Source organism: Myiozetetes cayanensis, unplaced genomic scaffold, assembly GCF_022539395.1.
Source record: "Myiozetetes cayanensis isolate MyiCay16 unplaced genomic scaffold, myiCay2020 scf5-8, whole genome shotgun sequence".
NCBI lineage: Eukaryota > Metazoa > Chordata > Aves > Passeriformes > Tyrannidae > Myiozetetes > Myiozetetes cayanensis.
The window spans coordinates 23,909,770-23,927,012 of NW_026087742.1; the positions used below are offsets into that span (position 1 = coordinate 23,909,770).

General features: G+C 44.2%; 1 protein-coding gene across 1 annotated transcript; it reads left to right on the forward strand.

Moving 5' to 3' along the window:
* Positions 1 to 7,111: 7,111 nt before the first annotated feature.
* UPK1B (uroplakin 1B) lies at positions 7,112 to 12,614 on the forward strand. The gene is made up of 7 exons (XM_050332921.1): positions 7,112 to 7,187; positions 7,738 to 7,938; positions 9,496 to 9,570; positions 10,297 to 10,419; positions 10,717 to 10,896; positions 11,672 to 11,755; positions 12,381 to 12,614. Exons 1-7 carry the CDS (start codon positions 7,119 to 7,121, stop codon positions 12,429 to 12,431), a joined length of 783 nt encoding a protein of 260 aa, XP_050188878.1. The 5' UTR covers positions 7,112 to 7,118; the 3' UTR covers positions 12,432 to 12,614.
* The last annotated feature ends 4,629 nt before the right edge of the window (positions 12,615 to 17,243 follow it).

A 17,243-nucleotide genomic window follows, 5' to 3' on the forward strand; every position in this document is an offset into this window, starting at 1 on the left:
CTCAGCATCTGAGTGTCCTTCCAGATGAAATCCCAAATGACTGACTGTGTGTCTTCACTCCCAATCCTGCACTTTGCCTTTAACTCACACACAACAGAGGTGTCTGCATATGTGGACCTATGTCTGGATACGCAAGGAAAGCACGTGCAGGTATGGATTTCTACATGTGCAGATACACGTGTGTGTTCATGTGGCTCTGAGAGAGGGTGCGCACACTTGTCAGTCTGTAGCTTTCATAAGTGCAAGAACATTCACAAGTGTATGGATCTGGCAGTATAGAAGTGTTGGTTCACCTGCAGTACACCAGCACAGACACAGACAAAGACACAGACACATGAAGGCTAAAAGAGCTGCAGGCACCCCAGTGGAGGTACCCATGGGGTCACCTGAGCTTCCCATTGCATGGCTTTTCAGCCCCACTGCACACTCCCTTGATCGGACAAGGTCTCTGACCCTCCTCTGCATGGGCAGTCAGGCAAACTTACAGTCTGACCTGGTTAGCACACACCAAGAGAAGTGCTGAGAGGTGATGGAGTGTCTTACCACAGCAGGCTTGTGTCTAATCACTGCCCCAAGATCAGCCAGACTGAGATGCTCAGGAGATGCACTGCTTTTCCCTCCTCTAGCTGCTCTCAGTGTCCAACAGCAACAATGGGAACCTGCCCGCCTAGAGCTCAGCACACCAGCTGCTGTGAAACAGCTGGTCCTGCCAACACTGCCAAAATATGGTGGCGGGTGCACCAAAGTAGACTTTGCATGTAGGGAGCACAAATAATGGACAAGAAGGTCTGAGTTATTTAGGTCTGGACAAATAAGCATCTGTATGCTTGAGGAGCCAAATGACCACTTTCTTGTGCCTGTCTACTAGATCAGGCTGCAATGGCTGGGTCTTCTTTTGTTTATCTCTGTGATACCTCATGGCGCTGGAAATGCCAAAAGCACTGTCCTTTCCTCAGGGTGAAATCTCACAGGGATCTCATGCAAGAGCTGAATCTCTCTTCAGTTGTCTCTAGGTACTAGGAGATCCATACAATGTTAGAACTATTTCAGTTCTCAATAATTTCACACAAAATGTTTGCCAGGATGGCTACCAGTGGGATATATCCATATTGTTTTCATGTTTGGTTTTGACTTGTGAAGGTTCTAATGACATGGAACTCCCCTCACCCTTCCCAAGCCCATTATTTATTTGGCTGGGTTTTGCACAAGTAGATGAAGAACACCAAGCACAACCACCTGTGCTTTTGCCAGAGACAAGCTCAAGGCTCCAGGAACATGAATCATGGCTTTTGGCAGTCTTGGACTGGAATGAGTGAGGGAGAGGAAGGTGAGGGACATTCCTTTTTTGCCGTGTTCCTCAGCCTTAGCCCTTCTCAGTTCATCACAGGCCAACTAATATGTATGTCTGTGCTTGACTTTGCTCAGTCTTAATAAGACTGAATATATTAAAAATCCAGGGGGCCCAAGGAAATGGGATGGTCTTCCCACTTTTTGTGTTATCCACAGTGTCTTGCAGAGTAGCCAATGCTTACACTTCTGTTTAGAAAAAAAATCCCAAACTAAATAAAATGAAAATAGACCCAACCTAAACCACTGGATTTTTTCCTATGCGACATAATTAAATGAAAATATTAAAATTAATTTACTCTGTTTCTATTCAGTACATTCTTCTTATATCCATGTTGAAACAGCAGTCCTGTAATCTTTTACTCCAGCAATACTTACGTCCTTCCAATTTGCCCATCATCTTTAAAGTTCAAGTACTTCATCTGAGTGACTCATTCATCCACCCTTTCAAGAGTATAATAATAGAAATTCTTTAAAGCTTTGTGTTTTCGGCACAACAGCATTCCAGTACGATCTAAGAATCACAGAGACACCCTCTGGTCCCAGGAGGACTGGGGAACAGGTTTGGCTAGAAAAAAAGTTTTACTCATGTGATGGGCACCCTACCAATCACACAGCACGTTCCTCAAGCGACCTGGGCTCTTTAAAGCCCAGTGGAGGTGGGAGAAAGGGGCTTTGTTGGCTTTGCAGGTGCGTTGGGATTTCTGTGGGAAACATCACAAGAAGAGAGGTGAGTGCCTTGCTTTGGTCATCATCTTCCTCTTAATGAGGCATGTGAGCCATAAGTGTCTGTCAGGAGAAAAGGCAGCTGTTATTTTCAATGTCTTTTATTTTAGTCCCTGGACTGTGTTTAGTGTATGGGAGTCTGGTACCTGGATAAAGTTAACTGCAGTAAATTATTAAGTATTTCATTTTTCTTACCTCTGGCTTCCCTATGGCTCTTTTAATTTGTTTCACATTTTTTCTCCTAAAGACTGGGTAGGAAGGAATGGAAAAATTAAACCTGTTGTAAATCTGAGTGTAAAAGAAAAAGAAAAGAAAAAATGTTGCAGAGGAAGATGAATCTTGTAATTCCTCCTCACTTGTGAATATAGGAAAGGAAAAAAAACCCTCTTGTTTTGGCTGTGCTGAACTAATACGAGAGAGAGGAAAAACCTACCTCCCAGCACTATTTCCGAGGTAATTATGCTTGATGATGATTTACCCATTCCACTGTTCACACAGGCTTCATTTCATAGTAATCTCTCTCCAAAGGAAACTTAATTAGTCTCTGACCCCTTCTTGATGCCAAGCTTTGTTTTTGCTTTATTTTTCTCTCCTGGTAGCACAGAATAACTGTCTGGCTCTTCCTTTTCTGAGTGCGGTTGACTCCTAACGCACAAGCAGTTCTCTGTCAGAGGTGGCTGTGCTTTGGGGTAGGTGGAGCATTGGGAAAAGTCCGGAGGGGCAGGAGGAGTGCATGAGTTTGTGTGTGCGGGAGGTGTTTGCTTTAAAATAAGTAAACATATGATGAATCGATATTTGTAAAGTATTTGATTTCTTACAGCAAAGTCCAAACAACTCATCATTAACATATTAAATTACATCCTCTTAAAACCTGCGTAACTCTGAAAATGACCCAAGCACTTGGAAAATATCTTCTTTTTAAGCCCCTTAGGGGCTAAATTTTCCACTGTAGCTAATTAAAAAAAAAAAAAATTTCTTGCTTAATGCATCAGACTCCACAGCAGGTCCGGGTGTGGGCAGGTCTGTGGCTCACAGAGGCTTCCCATGGCACCAGTGCTGGCACTGGCACAGCGCCTCCGGCAGTGGTTCCACCTCAGTGCCTTATGTCCGTCAGCACACAGGGCTAGCCCAGGCGTCTCCCTTCTGCCTGTGGAGACATGCTCTCCCCCAGGGCGGGGTGAGCACAAGGGATGGCAGGTGTGGTGCCCGGGCCTCTGTGCCGGAGGGGTGTATGGGCAAGGACCAGGTTTCTGCTGGGGAACGGCTGGGTTTGCTTAGTTGCGCTCGAGTGGTACAGAGCTCTTCAGCCAAGGCGTGCGGAGCCCATGAGTAATAAGGCAAACTGGTCCTTTGTCTCTGCCTCCTTGCACCAGGGGATGGGAATGCAACGCCCTGCATGGGGACACTGAGGTAGCAAGGGGTGATGTGAGGCCCCTGTAAGCCCTGCCACCGTGCTGAGAAACCTCCAAGAGCAGGGTGTAGAAGCAAATAATACTCACAGGGGTGGGTTTGGACATCCCTTTGTCACAGTGCTTGACAAGTACCACAAAACACAAGACAGTCAAAATGCCACTGGCTTCTGCATGTGACAATGCGAAATCAATTCTTATCCCATGGCTTTTTTATCAAGAGATGGCGTAGAGCTAGGCTAAAAAGGGGAAATTCATCTGTAAAGCCACTGAAGTCCTGTATTGATCTACAGAAATAGAGTTGATCTTCAAAAGATCAACCAGACCAATGTGTAAGGGGCGCACAACAGAGGTCAAATTCCACTTGAATCCAGAAACTGCTGACCGAAGGTCTTCCTTTCAAAGCCTTCATGAGGTTATCACCTGAAACACAAGGGCAGGAGCCATCATCTGAGAAAGGAGCTTGCTTTTCATCTCCCACAGTTGTGCTGCAGGTCTCACAGAGCCCTTGTGAGTAGAGGAAATGAGGAGAGGTCAAGAAAGCTCAAAGGGCATGGAAATAACAGATCTGTCTGCAACTTGTGGAGGAGCAGGGGCAGGGGGAGTCAGAGCTACCACTGCTTCTGGGCTCTGACAGGCTCATCTGGACCCAGGGAGTGTCAGGAGTGTTTGAGGAGTCTGAGTGGAGAGGAGCAGGGAGAAGTTGCAGTCTGGGTTGAGACCAGTCCATCAGAAAGAGGAAGAAGTTTGTGCTTCAAGAGGGATGTAGGGTTTTTTTGTACAACGAGAACAACAGACACCTTTCTAAAGCTGCTTGGAGTATGAAGTCTCTGGTAGTGATAACTGAATACCTCAGCTAAATTGCAAGGTTTCCAGCATATGCTGAGGAACAGGTCAAGGCTGAAATCCCAGGACCTGGCTGCCTTCTTGTGGAGATTTTGGATAGTGGTTGCAGCTGAAGCTCTAGTTTCCTCCGGGGAAGCCCCAGAAAACTGTATTTGGGTCATAAAACTAATGTTAACCAGCCCAGAAAGAAAGCTCCTCTACCTCCCAATGCATTTGTGTCCACAGGCAGAGGCTGATGCACCTGTGTCTCTGGGGGTTGGGAGGGGGGCTGCCTACCAGTGTCACACCCAGGGGGTGCTTGTGAGTCACATCTCTGTGCAGCTTGCCTCGGGCAAGTTGGCCAAGGTTTGCCTCATGCCTCTGTACTCATGTGTCTGCACCAAGTGCTGTGCTATCTGCTCTTGCTTAACAGAGCTTCCCTCTGAGGCATGAGGAGCAGGCAGTAAGTGGAAAACTCCAGATCTTCCACAGCTTCTCCTCTGGGGTCTGTTGAAGGATTGGCTCTCCAGCTGCCCAGCTATTGTCATGGCCTCAAAGTACCTGCATGGTCTCTCATCGATGATGATGATACTGGACCATCTGAAATGCAGAAGGGGTCAGACAAGGAGTTGCCACATATAGCACAGAGGAATGAAGTGGACACCAAGAAGTGGACTCTTTCAATGCCAATGACCTGGAGATAGAGGGAGAATTCACAGAAATACGGCAACATCATTACAGTGTTTATTTTTAGATCTACAGTAAAGGCTTTTCCTTCCCTTTTCCTCTTCCTAGTCCCTCTGATTCCCTCCAGGCTGCAATCCTATTAGACTTAGTTTAGGAGAACTAGAAACTTACCACTTTCCAGCTGATACCTATGTGCAGGTGACCATGCCCAGTTTTCTTCACAACTACAATAGCCTAGGAGAAGAGGATTGCTTTCTCCAACTCATGTGACTGCAGTAATAGCTGCCCAAGGGGAGGCAGGAGTAAGCTGGGCTCTGCCTGCCAAGGAGGAGAAGAAAGCCAGCTTCTGGGGAGGCAAAAGCATGGGCCAGGGGGACAGCCCACATTCGAAGTGTGGGCACTGTTGTTACACTGAAGAGGCATCTCACACTCAACTATGGTATCTACATGGCAGATGAAGCAGACCTGCTTTTCCATGTGGTAGTCGGAGTTCAAGTGCCTGCGTTAGAGCAGGAAAGATTTCCTTGCTTTTTGGACTGCTTCCTGGCTTGTCATGTTTAGTCATTGTTAGACTGCAATAAGCAAAGGCTTTTCTAAAATCTCTGGAGTTTGCAGCACATAGGTCCATGAGCTGGGCAGCAATCTCTCCAGATTTCTGATGAGTAGAAGGCAGGGTCTGTCTCAGGTTTGGCAGAATCTGCAGCATTATATTGCAGAACAAGTAGCTAAACATTGCCCAGACCCAGATTTGACCTGCAAAACAATTTTATGTGACCCCCTGGACATACTCACTGGTCAGGAAGTTTGGCAGCAACAGAGCTTCAGGTTGACCTCATGAGCCTGCCATTTTCAAATACAGAGCCATATAGTTTCATATATATTTCTCTGGCCTCCAAACACCTGTTTGGGACTAAAAATGGCTTCTCACCCTAGAAATAATGGTCATGCCTAAACATGCTATTACAGGAAAATAGAAAATACTTATGTGCTCTGCTGATAAAATGGTGAGAGCACTGGAGATTTGTTTATGCCTAACCCTCAAACCACTGCAGAAAGAGTAGTAGGAAATACCTATCTGTCACTGTTGATAGTGACCTTTTCCATCTGTCACTGTTGATAGTCTTGTATACCCCAAATAGGGCAACTGCTTAGGTGGCAAGAGGTGGCATTTTTAGAGAGGTCTCCCAATTCTCTGTTCCTCAGGAAAGTCCCCTTCATTGACATCTGTGTCTACTAATATATATTCCCACAGCTTGTCTGAAGAATCATAGAGTCAGTGATCCCAGCAAGAGACACACTAGTGCAGGTACTCTGGCAGAAGAAGGGCGTTAAAGCTGGTTTTCCTGTTGTCTGCTTAAGTAGGGCCCACTTCAGCCTTTGTTTCTGGGTTTATATTTTCTTAACCACCTGGCAAATGCAGCTGTCTCTGGGTTTGGGTGTTTTCCCTCCCCCTCTCCATGCACACATGTGCTCCATCCCTTTGAAAGAAGGACTTTGTAGGAGCTGGCATTCGAGCTTCTTTCTCCAAGAGGTCTCACACCACTGACTAGTGCCTTTATGCTCCTCTTTCTGGAAGGGGATGAATTTGACACGGGGCACCTGACTCCAGACTGCAGGATATAGCACTCTCAGGAATTTGGTGGGAATGCTACTTGGCCTGACTCCCATGAGCCAGCTGCAGCCTGAGCTACTCCCTTCCTCCCTCCCTCCCTCCCTTTGGAAGAGGAGCGAGGTGAGGGTGCTGAACTTGTCCACTGTCCATCCAGATGTAGCTGGTGTTTCTGGCTAGGTGGAAATGCAACACCATGAGCTGAGATTGGCATAGGTGCTGTTGTGATGATGAAAACCCTACCCAAAAAAGAGATGAAGACACTAGCTGACCACAAAGTGGTCCCAGTCTTCTGTAGCTCAAGTATCGGGGACAGTTTGAGTTACCAGATTGATACCTGGGGAAGTTTCTCTTCTGAAACTACTATTAAGCAAGGGGTGGGAGGTGTACAGACAGGCAAGTTCTATCTATCCCTCTCCTCAAGGATAATTTCTATTTCTATGTGAACTGTATTGTACTGGTGATCTAATTGAGGACTGTATTTGGTTCTCCCTAGGTTGCATGAAGAATTAAAGATGGCAAAAAGTGAGGACTGCATACACATCTTGCAGGGTCTATTAGTCTTTGGGAATGTGGTCATTGGGGTAAGTGAAGTGGAACAAGTATGGGTGGAGGCTTCCTTCCAATATGACACTTCTTAAGAACAGCAGTTCTAAGACATGAAATCCCTCTTCATGTGTGAAGTCCACACATAAATAGTCTAGTAAAGTGTGAGAGAAGAGGAAAAGGAGAGCTGTCCTAGATGATCAGTTTGGTGGGAAGGGACAGCAGGGGCTGATCCAGAAGACCAAGGTAAGTTCTAGGGGAAGAGTCCTAGAACTGTCATCAGGAGCTGACTAACATCTCTCCAGCCACCTCCCTCCATATAATGATGGAATGGTTCTGTTCATTCTTTCATAACAACATCCTCAAGTCCTAGGCCAGACCTCTCAGGTTTGGGCTGGGTGAGATTTGCCTGCAGTTCTTCTCCAAAGTCACAATACAAGAAATTGTAGAGCTGGGCAGAGGAGGAGTTGAGTAGCTCCCATTTTTCAGGAAATCAAATGAAGGGAAAGCAGTCTACGCCTGCTTCTGTCTCTGCTATTTCTTTGGGGAAGCTTGATCTAATGGATTTCCCAAACTTGTGCTTCTCAGATGTGTGGCATTGCCCTGACAGCAGAATGTATCTACTTTGTGTCTGATCCACATGGTCTCTACCCTCTGCTGGAAGCCACAGAAAATAATGACATCTATGCTGCTGCCTGGATTGGCATCTTTGTTGGCTTTGCACTGTTTGCTCTATCTATCCTTGGTATCATTGGAATCATTAAGTCCGACAGGACCTTGCTGCTGGTGGTAAGTATACCAAAGTTTGCCTGCCTATTGTTACCAAACTGAACAAATGCTGCCTTAGTTTCCCTGATCACCTCAGTAATCAACCAATGAGCAAAGACAGCTTTTATAGTGATGAGGAGCCAAAGGTTCTTCTTGGTCACAGCCTGTGGTGTCCCAGAAGGTGACTCCTGCGAAGATGCATGCATGAGAAGCTCCTGAACCAGGCTGAGGGAATGGATGGAGGTGACCACAGTGGAGGTTTAAGCTGACTGGCTTGACCATGACCTTGCCCTTAAGCAATGCAGAAGCATTTGTGCAATCACATCTATCTGGGATGTGGTTTAGATCCTTGTTTCTCCCCACCCCTTATTGCTTTTCAGCTGTCATACACCATTCAGTTAAGGAGCTGATAAGTAATGACTTCTGTACAAGGCATTAGTAAGTGTCAGTATACCAAATATGGATGCAGTTGAGAATATTAGACATCAGCAGGCAGGCAGAAATTACAGGGGTGGGGACAGAGATTTGGATAAGCCGAGGACAATGTTAAGATGTGAACAAATCTTTGTACAGTGTCTTACTTAGTCCTTTGGTCAGGCAAAACATTAGTGGCAAAACTTAATTGATGCTTGTATGAACGAAAGGTGGAGCTGAAAACTCTGCAATCAGCTCTCCCTTGGATTATTGTGGGGTGGCAGTCTGACTGTTTTAGACAAGAGGTACTCAGAGATCTGAATTCTTGTGCCAGGGAATTTGCCAGCAAACAGCTGAGGAAATAGAATTCCCTTAACTCTGAATTTTGGTGTCTTGGCTAAATCCCAAGGCTCTGATTTAGGAGATATGAGAGGGCACAAGGGACAGAAGCTAGGGGAAAAAAGGAAACTTGAATCAGAGATGAACATTATAAAATGTGAGAGGAGAAATAGACACAAGAGAACTCCAAAGGGAATATGGAAAATGTTAAAGGGATTGTGCTGAAAAGGGAAAAGAAGGAGTGAAATAGAATATGAAATAGACTATGAGAAACAACCCTTGGAATCTGTTTTCGTGAAGGATCTTTGCTCACAATGTAGGAGTGTTAAGGAAACCTGATGATGAAAAATCAAGAGGATCTGAATGACACCCTAAATTGCACCTTCTGTTTCCCCAAAGTACAAGTTCTCCTGCTAGGAGTGAACAGCTTCTTGCTGCAAAGCCTGTAGTTGTCAAGTGGAAGGAGAAGACATGACACAAACACAGGTTGAAAATGAGATGCAACAAAAAAAAGGGCAAATGTTATTCTAGGACATATCAGGCAGAGTATTTTCCATAAAGGCAGGGTAGTCTTAATGCCCTGAGGTTCTGATGAAATCTTATCTGTGAGATGGGGAGCAATTCCAGTCATTTACCTTCAAGAAAGCAGATTGCAAATTGAAACAAGCACAGGGAAGGGCTACATGAACATTCAGGGGTCCAGAGAGGACTGAAGAGGTTATGATAGACTGGACGCCTTTGCCTTGAGTAGGGTTTCAGGTTTAATCTTGAAAAAAATACATAACTGATTCTCTAAGAACTAACTCTGCTCTCTGTCTCCCACAGTACATCATTCTGATGCTGATCACTTTTGCATTTGAAATGGCTTCTTGTATCACAGCAGCAACTCACCGAGACTTCGTGAGTATTTCTTTTCTGATGTATTCTTTTAACTGCACTGGGAAATGCAGTTCTAGGGCACACACTTGTCCTGTTCAGTATAGTAAATGACCTATGTGATAGTATGGTGTAAACTCATAGGACTACTGCTAAGCAGAAGACAGCCCTACAGGGAAAGACTCCAACATCATTATTCTAATCAAGGAATAACTTTGTTTTTTCTAACATAGTTTTGTTATTTTTAACATTTAAAAATGTTTACAGCCTTGCAGTTAAGGAAGAAATAGCGTGGGCTAGCTGAATCATCAATACAGTGTTTAGTCTTTCAGCTATGGGCTGATTAATCTATCATACACAGCAAAGACAAATCTTCAGTATTGCCCCAGGCAGTGTTAGTAGTGAGGGAAAGATTACATGGGTTATTGAAGACGTTGGTGGGGAGCAAAATGATCTGTGGTACTTTAGTTCCAAGCAACATATCAAATGCAACCCATAGCTTCTGCACATATCCTGTGGTCTGACATCTGGTAGTGCCTGTTTAAGATCTGTATCTTTCTTGCTCCTGGTCCTCAAATCCTGCTCTTTATTCTCTTTTGTGTAAAACCAGGGAAGAGGCAGCATTCCTGTTTTCCAGCAAGACACTGAAATAAGCAAACAAACCCTCCCCAAATAACCCTATATTTTCTTTACATGGCCGCTTATTTACATTGTTTTTCCATCAACCAACTTTGTTGTTTTTTTCTGTAGCTCACTCCAAATCTCTTCCTGAAGCAAATGCTGGAGAGGTATCAAAAGGCAAACCCAGCTAATGACAATGACAAATGGATGACTGAAGGGTTCACGAAGACATGGGATAAACTCATGCTTCAGGTAATGATAACACTGTAAAGTCAGTAATTACTAAATGCTCTGCAGGTCTGGAATTTCAAGTCCTTCTTGGGGCCACTCAGTAATAAAGAGGATGGCATCTGCCTTGAACCTTAAAGAAAGTTCTGACACACTCCCCCTTTTGCTTGTTTATCAGATGACAGTCTGTCAAAGGCAGGCACTTCAAAAATCTCTCCCATAAATCTGTAGTTAATGCCTAACCAGCCAAGTGCAGCATCCAGACATGCACAGGGCTGTGGCCTGGGCCCATAAAGACTATTCTCTTCTCTCCCCCTGCAGAACCATTGCTGTGGGGTGCTGGGCCCCTCTGACTGGCAGGAGTACCTGTCTGCCTTCCGCGCCACACACGACGATGCCGACTTCCCTTGGCCACGACAATGCTGTGCCATGAATACCCAAGGGCTTCCCGTCAACCTTGATGGCTGCAAACTTGGAGTCCCTGGCTATTACAACAGCAATGTAAGATCACCCCTGCTTTTTTCAGTTAATGTATGTCAGTCAACAGTGTCTTTCTGGAAGGGAAAGAAACCATGAATAGCCTTTCTCCGCTACTGTAAACTCTGGGTTTCAAAAGTTTTTTGGAGGAGAAAAAGTGCCTGACCATGATGCTGAACACAGGACAGGGTGTTTTTTTAGGATGAAGACTTTCTTGATGGATAGAGAACTATTAAGAAAACTCTCCCAATGCCACCAGTAAGAAGTGACATCCACAACATGTAGATGGACAGCAGCTAAATCGAACTTAGCCCAAAGATGAGTGCATATAATATGAGCGAGCAAATCAGCAGTTCTCCTCTTCAAGGTAGAACTTTACAGTAGACCAGCAACTAATCTATTTAAATAGGTTGCTGGGTCATGAGCATCAGCTTTTGCACTAGCATGCATTTCTAGAAGGCATTCAAGCATCCGATTTTGCCCAAAGCTTCTTAACTCTGGAGGTAAATTCTGTGTCAACTGTGTTTGGTTATCTAACTGAACTTGGCAAGTGGATAGCACAGGAAGTTGTCCTTGAAGTGTCTGAGATAGATTTTTGCATTTGGAGCTAGAAACAGGTAGGTTATTCGCAAGTTGTCAATAAGCTGTGTAGCTCTGGCTTGGTTTTTTCAGACCCTATGAGGTCCCCAAATTGCAGGAGAGGAAGATGTCACTTCAGTCTCTCTCAGAAGTGGATAAGCTTGTTGCCTTGCAGTAAAAGCTCAAAACTGGTATTGAGTCATCCCTGGTTGTCTTACAGGGTTGTTATGATGCTATTTCTGGGCCAGTGAACACACATGCCTGGGGTGTTGCCTGGTTTGGTTTTGCCATCCTCTGCTGGACTGTAAGTACTTAATATTTGCCTTTATTTCCTCTTCTCTTTTCTTGGTATTCCACACCCAGCTGGGTGGAGGTGGATGACAGGACTGATGCATTTAAAATGTCCATAGATTATCATGTTCATTCATCACCAATCTGCCTGTAGCCTGTTCCACTAACTGCTACATTTACAAGTTCCCCTCCATTCTGGCTTCCAGAGGTGAGGAACTAGATGGCCTTCTAGTCTGATGTGTCCTGCTGCCATCTCAACAATACAACTCGGCAAACACAACTTGCAGATACTTGTTTGTGAAGGGTATTGGATCATCTAAGAAGCAATCATGATAGATAATTCAGTTTGTAGTTTGAAGATTTTGTATAAGTGTTTTAAGTACTCAGGGTTCAGCAGCTTCATGAGAGATAATCCCCAGTAAGACAAATTATAGAGTCAAATAGTTACAGGTACACATATCTTCTTTCTTCACTATAGTTTCTGTGCAGATAAAGAAATTTAAGCTTCCTCTGCCTGAACAAGCTTTGCTTTTCAAGAATTTCTGTTGTCCCTCCTAGCAATAGGACTAAATGGGAATGGGGAGAGCTGGAGAGAAGGAAATGGGGAGCAAAGAAACTTAGTAGTCTTGTCTTTTCAGTTCTGCGTCCTCCTTGGTACCATGTTCTACTGGAGTGGAATTGAATACTGAAGGCCCGGTGTACTCAGCGCTGTCCTGGAATGCCATGTGAAACTGCATTTGTCTCCTGCTCCATTCTCCTCGTGCCATGGAGGATCTGAAGTTTTCCCACTACCTCTCCCATATATATATTTTTGCCCCTCCAAAACCTGACACACAGAACTGACTGCAGGAAAGAATCTTCTTGTCCCTCCTTGCCCCTTGTTCTGCAGCCTTCATGTCTCCTGGCTGAGGCACAATCCTTTCACGGTGCAGGAAATCCTTGGAGCATAAGATAAGAAGTGATCTGATATTTTCTCTGATGATATCACTGAAGAAAATGTCCACATATACTTGCTGCAAAAACACGGCTCTAAAAAGTTAGGTTGAATTTAAATTGTAATGCTAAAAGCTCCTGCAAGGGCTATGTGACCAAAACTGTAACCTCCCGTGACCAATAAAGATGGATGCTGCAAGGGAGAAGACTGCAGACCTCTCTAATATATATTGTTCAACTTCTTTTCCTGATCTCTGTCACCCCTTACCTTAGAATAAGGCAGATTTTCTGAGAGTTTAAGTGTGTCAGCAGTAAAAACGTCACAGAGAAAAAGTGTTGCTAGTCAAGCCCAATAAGAGGCTAGCTCACTCCTCAGCAATATGCTGCCTATAAGCGAGCCTACCTCCTGTTGCTGATGAAACCACTGCATGTACTCCTACCTTCAGAAGTGCCAGTCCAGGAAAATCTCCACTTGCTAAAAAGCAACTCCATCAAAAAGCTGTTCCGTACTTCATACAAGATTTCACACACCTACAGGCTACAATTCATGCAGAATACAAAGTCCTGTGCTGTTGTTGGCTTTGCAAAAGTGGCTGTCCCATGCCCCTAGTTTATTGTGCTTATTACTTCAGCTACCTGTATGTATATGGTTACATATTCTGTGTAATTCCCCTTCCACATTCCTGGATCAGGTAGGACAAAAGGCAAATAATGGCACTGGAAAATGCAAACAAGGAGCTAACTGAACCAAATCCAGTCCTTGCATCAGCACTTACAGTTCTCAGTCAGTTCAACAGAGGCTGCTTACTTTGGCCCAGACTTACCTGCTGTCTTTCCTAGTGAACACTTCAGTAGTTAAATATATCATGAGAAATATGTGCCTATAGAGCATTTTAAGATGAATCCTTCAGAAGTTATACTGGTTCAGGTCCTGACACTTGCCATCTGCCTTGATTCTTTGTTTTTGTATACTCACCAAAATACTAATTAAAAAGAAGTGGAAGTGAGTTTTTTCTCTTGTTCAAGATTGTGTGTTTGGGAAGGGGAAATAATAAAGGGATATATCTGGGATGTCTGGGGTGGGGACAAAGGCAGGCTTTAATGTCCCGCAATGCCATCCTGATGCATGGTGCTACAGAAACTCTGAATAGTCCTTTGCTAGAGTGCTCAGGAAGAGAAAAAGGCAAATATAAGGACAAACAGCTTGAGGAAGAGATGGGTAACTGCAACATAGAAGTTTTCTATATGAGTGTGCCTTCAGAACTGGAAGTCCTCATGGTTCTGCCACTCCCTTGGTTCAGTGGGGTAGTGACTGTCTTGGAGACCCTGGACTCTCAGAAATTCCGTAAGGAAATTAGTCTTCACTTTTTCTGTGAGACATGAGTCATGAACAGACCATGTAAACCATGTGATGTCAGCAGTTAGAGTTTGTTTTTGAAGGGGAGGAGGGGGTAGTTTGGTGGTAGGGTTGGGTTTTTTTGTAACAGTAACACTTCAATGTAAAGAAATCCAAAGAGAATCAGCATCTGCCCAAGTTAAGGAGCAATAGCAAAGACTGAGTTCTCTTCTACTTGCCATGAACTGCAAATGCCTGCCAACTGCAACCAGCAGAGAGAAGAGAAATGGGGGAGTAGGGACAATGCAGGCACACGGCCTCTGCCTTTGCTTGGCCAAAACACTCCAGTAACTCCTCAGTCACGGCAGCCATCGTGGACAGATGCACTCCTGCGTAAGGGCCTCTTGCTAGAGGTATTTCTGAAACTCAAGTAGCTTTGCAAATGAGTGAAACAACTGGCTATGGGACTTTCTAGAGGCTAGCAGTGCCTTCTGCATACGGATGTCTCTGTAGATACAGCCTGGAAAAAACTTTTAGGTCTGCAGAAGCAGGTAAGTTCAAATATTATTTTCCTCCTGTGATCTTTGGTTCAAGACACAGATGTCTCTTGCTTTCTACTACATTTAAATGTGGTGTGATTATACCACTGTACTCAGTATAGGGGGAAATGCTGCAAAATTTTGCAGGAGAAAAGAAACTGAAATTACTTTAAATAGACTATTGCAGTCTTAACTGCTCCAACCAGTTGCAAATGATATCATTGACCTATTACATAAATGGTAGCTCAAGTCAATTAAGTTTGGGTTCTTCACATTTGCTTTCTGCTTCCTAAGCCTTTCCCTCCCACTGCACTTCGTGATTCATGTTCTCAAAAAATAAAAGCAGTGAATAAGTGATCCAGGCAGTGGTGGATCTATGCAAAGGTGCCAAACATGCCTCAGTGCAACCAGAAAATTCCAGCTTTATCCGGCCTGAACTAAGAAGGAAGGAGAAGACTGGACTGATGGCAGAATGATGTTGAGCAGGGTAATGAAAAATCCTGTACAGCTTTTTCTTGTTTTTCAGCTTCCAAAGGTTGATTCCAGTTCCTGCAAGTTCCTTGGGATGCCAGGGAGAGGGTGAGGAAGGGATGGAGTCCATGACAGGAATGGTGGCAAACAGGTTTATGTGTCACCTGAGACTTGTAAAGAAATCTTGGTCATTCTCAGCTGTTTGGATTGCTTCCCAAAGATATGGATGTATGTGGTCTTCAGAGCAGGCAATATGCACATGTGCATGAAAACTACTGAACTAAGACATCCTGATAAGATATAATGAAGAAAAATCTCCAGGTGGAAGCAGTATGGTTTGTTTGCAGATTTTCTCTGTGTATTTGTTCTCTGTAGGAGTGATTATTCGCAGATGTCTCTTGGAAATAAAAATGCATTTCAATTCTCCCATAGAGTGACCAAACGTATTTTTGGATTATTAATTTGTTGTAATATTCCCAGCTCTGAGAAATCAGCCTCGCTGAGAAGCGTCCTCTGTTCAGACATGATGGAGTAGTGTGGTCTCCAAGCCAACAAGAATCCCACATCCTCATCTGCTGCTTTCCCATGCAGTCAGAAATGTAACCTGGTGTTTTTCACACCGCCAAATGTTTGTGGCTGAGGGTACTGAAGGCCTCTGTTCCTTCAGGCAATGAAGCAATGGGGGAGCTGCCTTTGTGTATTTTGTGTCTTGAGCCCATTTTTCCAACAGGCTTTCCTACGCTTTCCACCTTTCCTTTAATGTCTTCTGCATGAGATCTCTTTGCACAGACTCTCTCAGGCCCTATTTTAATTTACCTTGCTGGTTCATGGATGATGTACAGTGACCATTATGTGCCATGCTTGCATCCGGCTGCCCACCTCATTGTGAAAACCAGGAACCAGGCTGCTGGTAGTGCTTTGTACCCTCTGACTCTGATGATTTATTCCCCATCCTGCTCACTGCCCTGGCGTCTTAGTTTTTCACATTCCTTGCAACAGGGACTTGTGCCAAGCAAATGTTTACTGGGACCAGGAATGACCTAAAACTAGCTATAAATGAAGCCTCCTTCTCCCAACCCTTGGCAGCCCTGCCCTCCTTGACAACTGGGGAAAGGCCCTGCAACATGTGGTATGCTGGGAACCTCCTGCAAGAACTCTCCCTGTAATGTCGGGCATCTATCTTTAGGAGACCCTGCTGCAGAGGAGCTGCAGATGACTGCTGAGGGTTAATCCTCAACTGAAAAAAAAGCTGAGGGTGTTTCTGAATGTGTTAACTTGCACGAGAGGTTAAATTCCATTATAGGCAATGTAATCTGCAGTTCTTGCACATTCACTAGTTGAGATAAACCCTGCAAGAGAGCTAAGTGATGAGCAGTGAGCTGCTCTGGCTACCCAGGGCTGTTGCTAACTGTGAGAGAATGCAGGACTTCTCTATTTTTCCTGAAGCAACACTCACCTTTAGCTCAGTACTGTGGCTGGCACAGAGTCTGGAGCCTGTAAAGCCAAGTTACTTCAAAAAAATCTCTGCAAATAAGAAAACTAGTCCTTTTACACCTCTCTTCAACCTCCACTATCTGACCCTTAGCCTTTAAAGTAAATTGTCTCACAATGCAAAACAAAAACAACAAAACAAAAAACAAGCAAACAAAAAAGCACAACAATAACAAACAAAATTCCCCCCCCACAAGTAAAGCAGTTTGAAAGCGCCTATTTCTTCTGATTTAGTCTTCCTGATTTTTACAAAGGAGAGAAAGAAAATGTTACCTGGTATTTTTCATGCTGGTTCAACTCTACTTTCTGTCTGGGTGATGGTGTTTTTTCCTTTTTGGGTTTTACTTACCTAGAAACTTTCTCTGTTTAATAATTATCGTGCATTATTCTCCTTTCTCCAGCACTGGTTGTTCGCATGTTTGTGTGCTCTGTGGTTCTTTTTTAAGCAGCTACCAAGTTGTCTTTGAAATCATTTCCTCTCACTGAATTCAAATATTTCCTGGTCTTTTCAGATAAAGGATTTAAATTATAGAAATATGTATCCCTGCAGCAGATGTGCTATGGAAGAAAACAGGTCCCATTTTAAGATGGACAACATGATTCCAATGAGTTTTCTAGGTTTGCAAAGTGTTCATCTCACACTGCAGTTTGCTAATAACATATGAGAAAATACCTACCCTGTTTAATTATAGAGTGAAGCAAATATTCAAGTTTTGACACTCAACCTGTAT

What these genes read in the sequence shown, in the direction of transcription:
- UPK1B (XM_050332921.1), top strand. Translation starts at nt 7,119, where the DNA reads ATGGCAAAAAGTGAGGACTGCATACACATCTTGCAGGGTCTATTAGTC. An exon ending in TTGGGAATGTGGTCATTGGG is followed by an intron (nt 7,188 to 7,737) that starts GTAAGTGAAGTG and finishes TGTGCTTCTCAG; the next exon opens with ATGTGTGGCATTGCCCTGAC. An exon ending in TTGCCATCCTCTGCTGGACT is followed by an intron (nt 11,756 to 12,380) that starts GTAAGTACTTAA and finishes TTGTCTTTTCAG; the next exon opens with TTCTGCGTCCTCCTTGGTAC.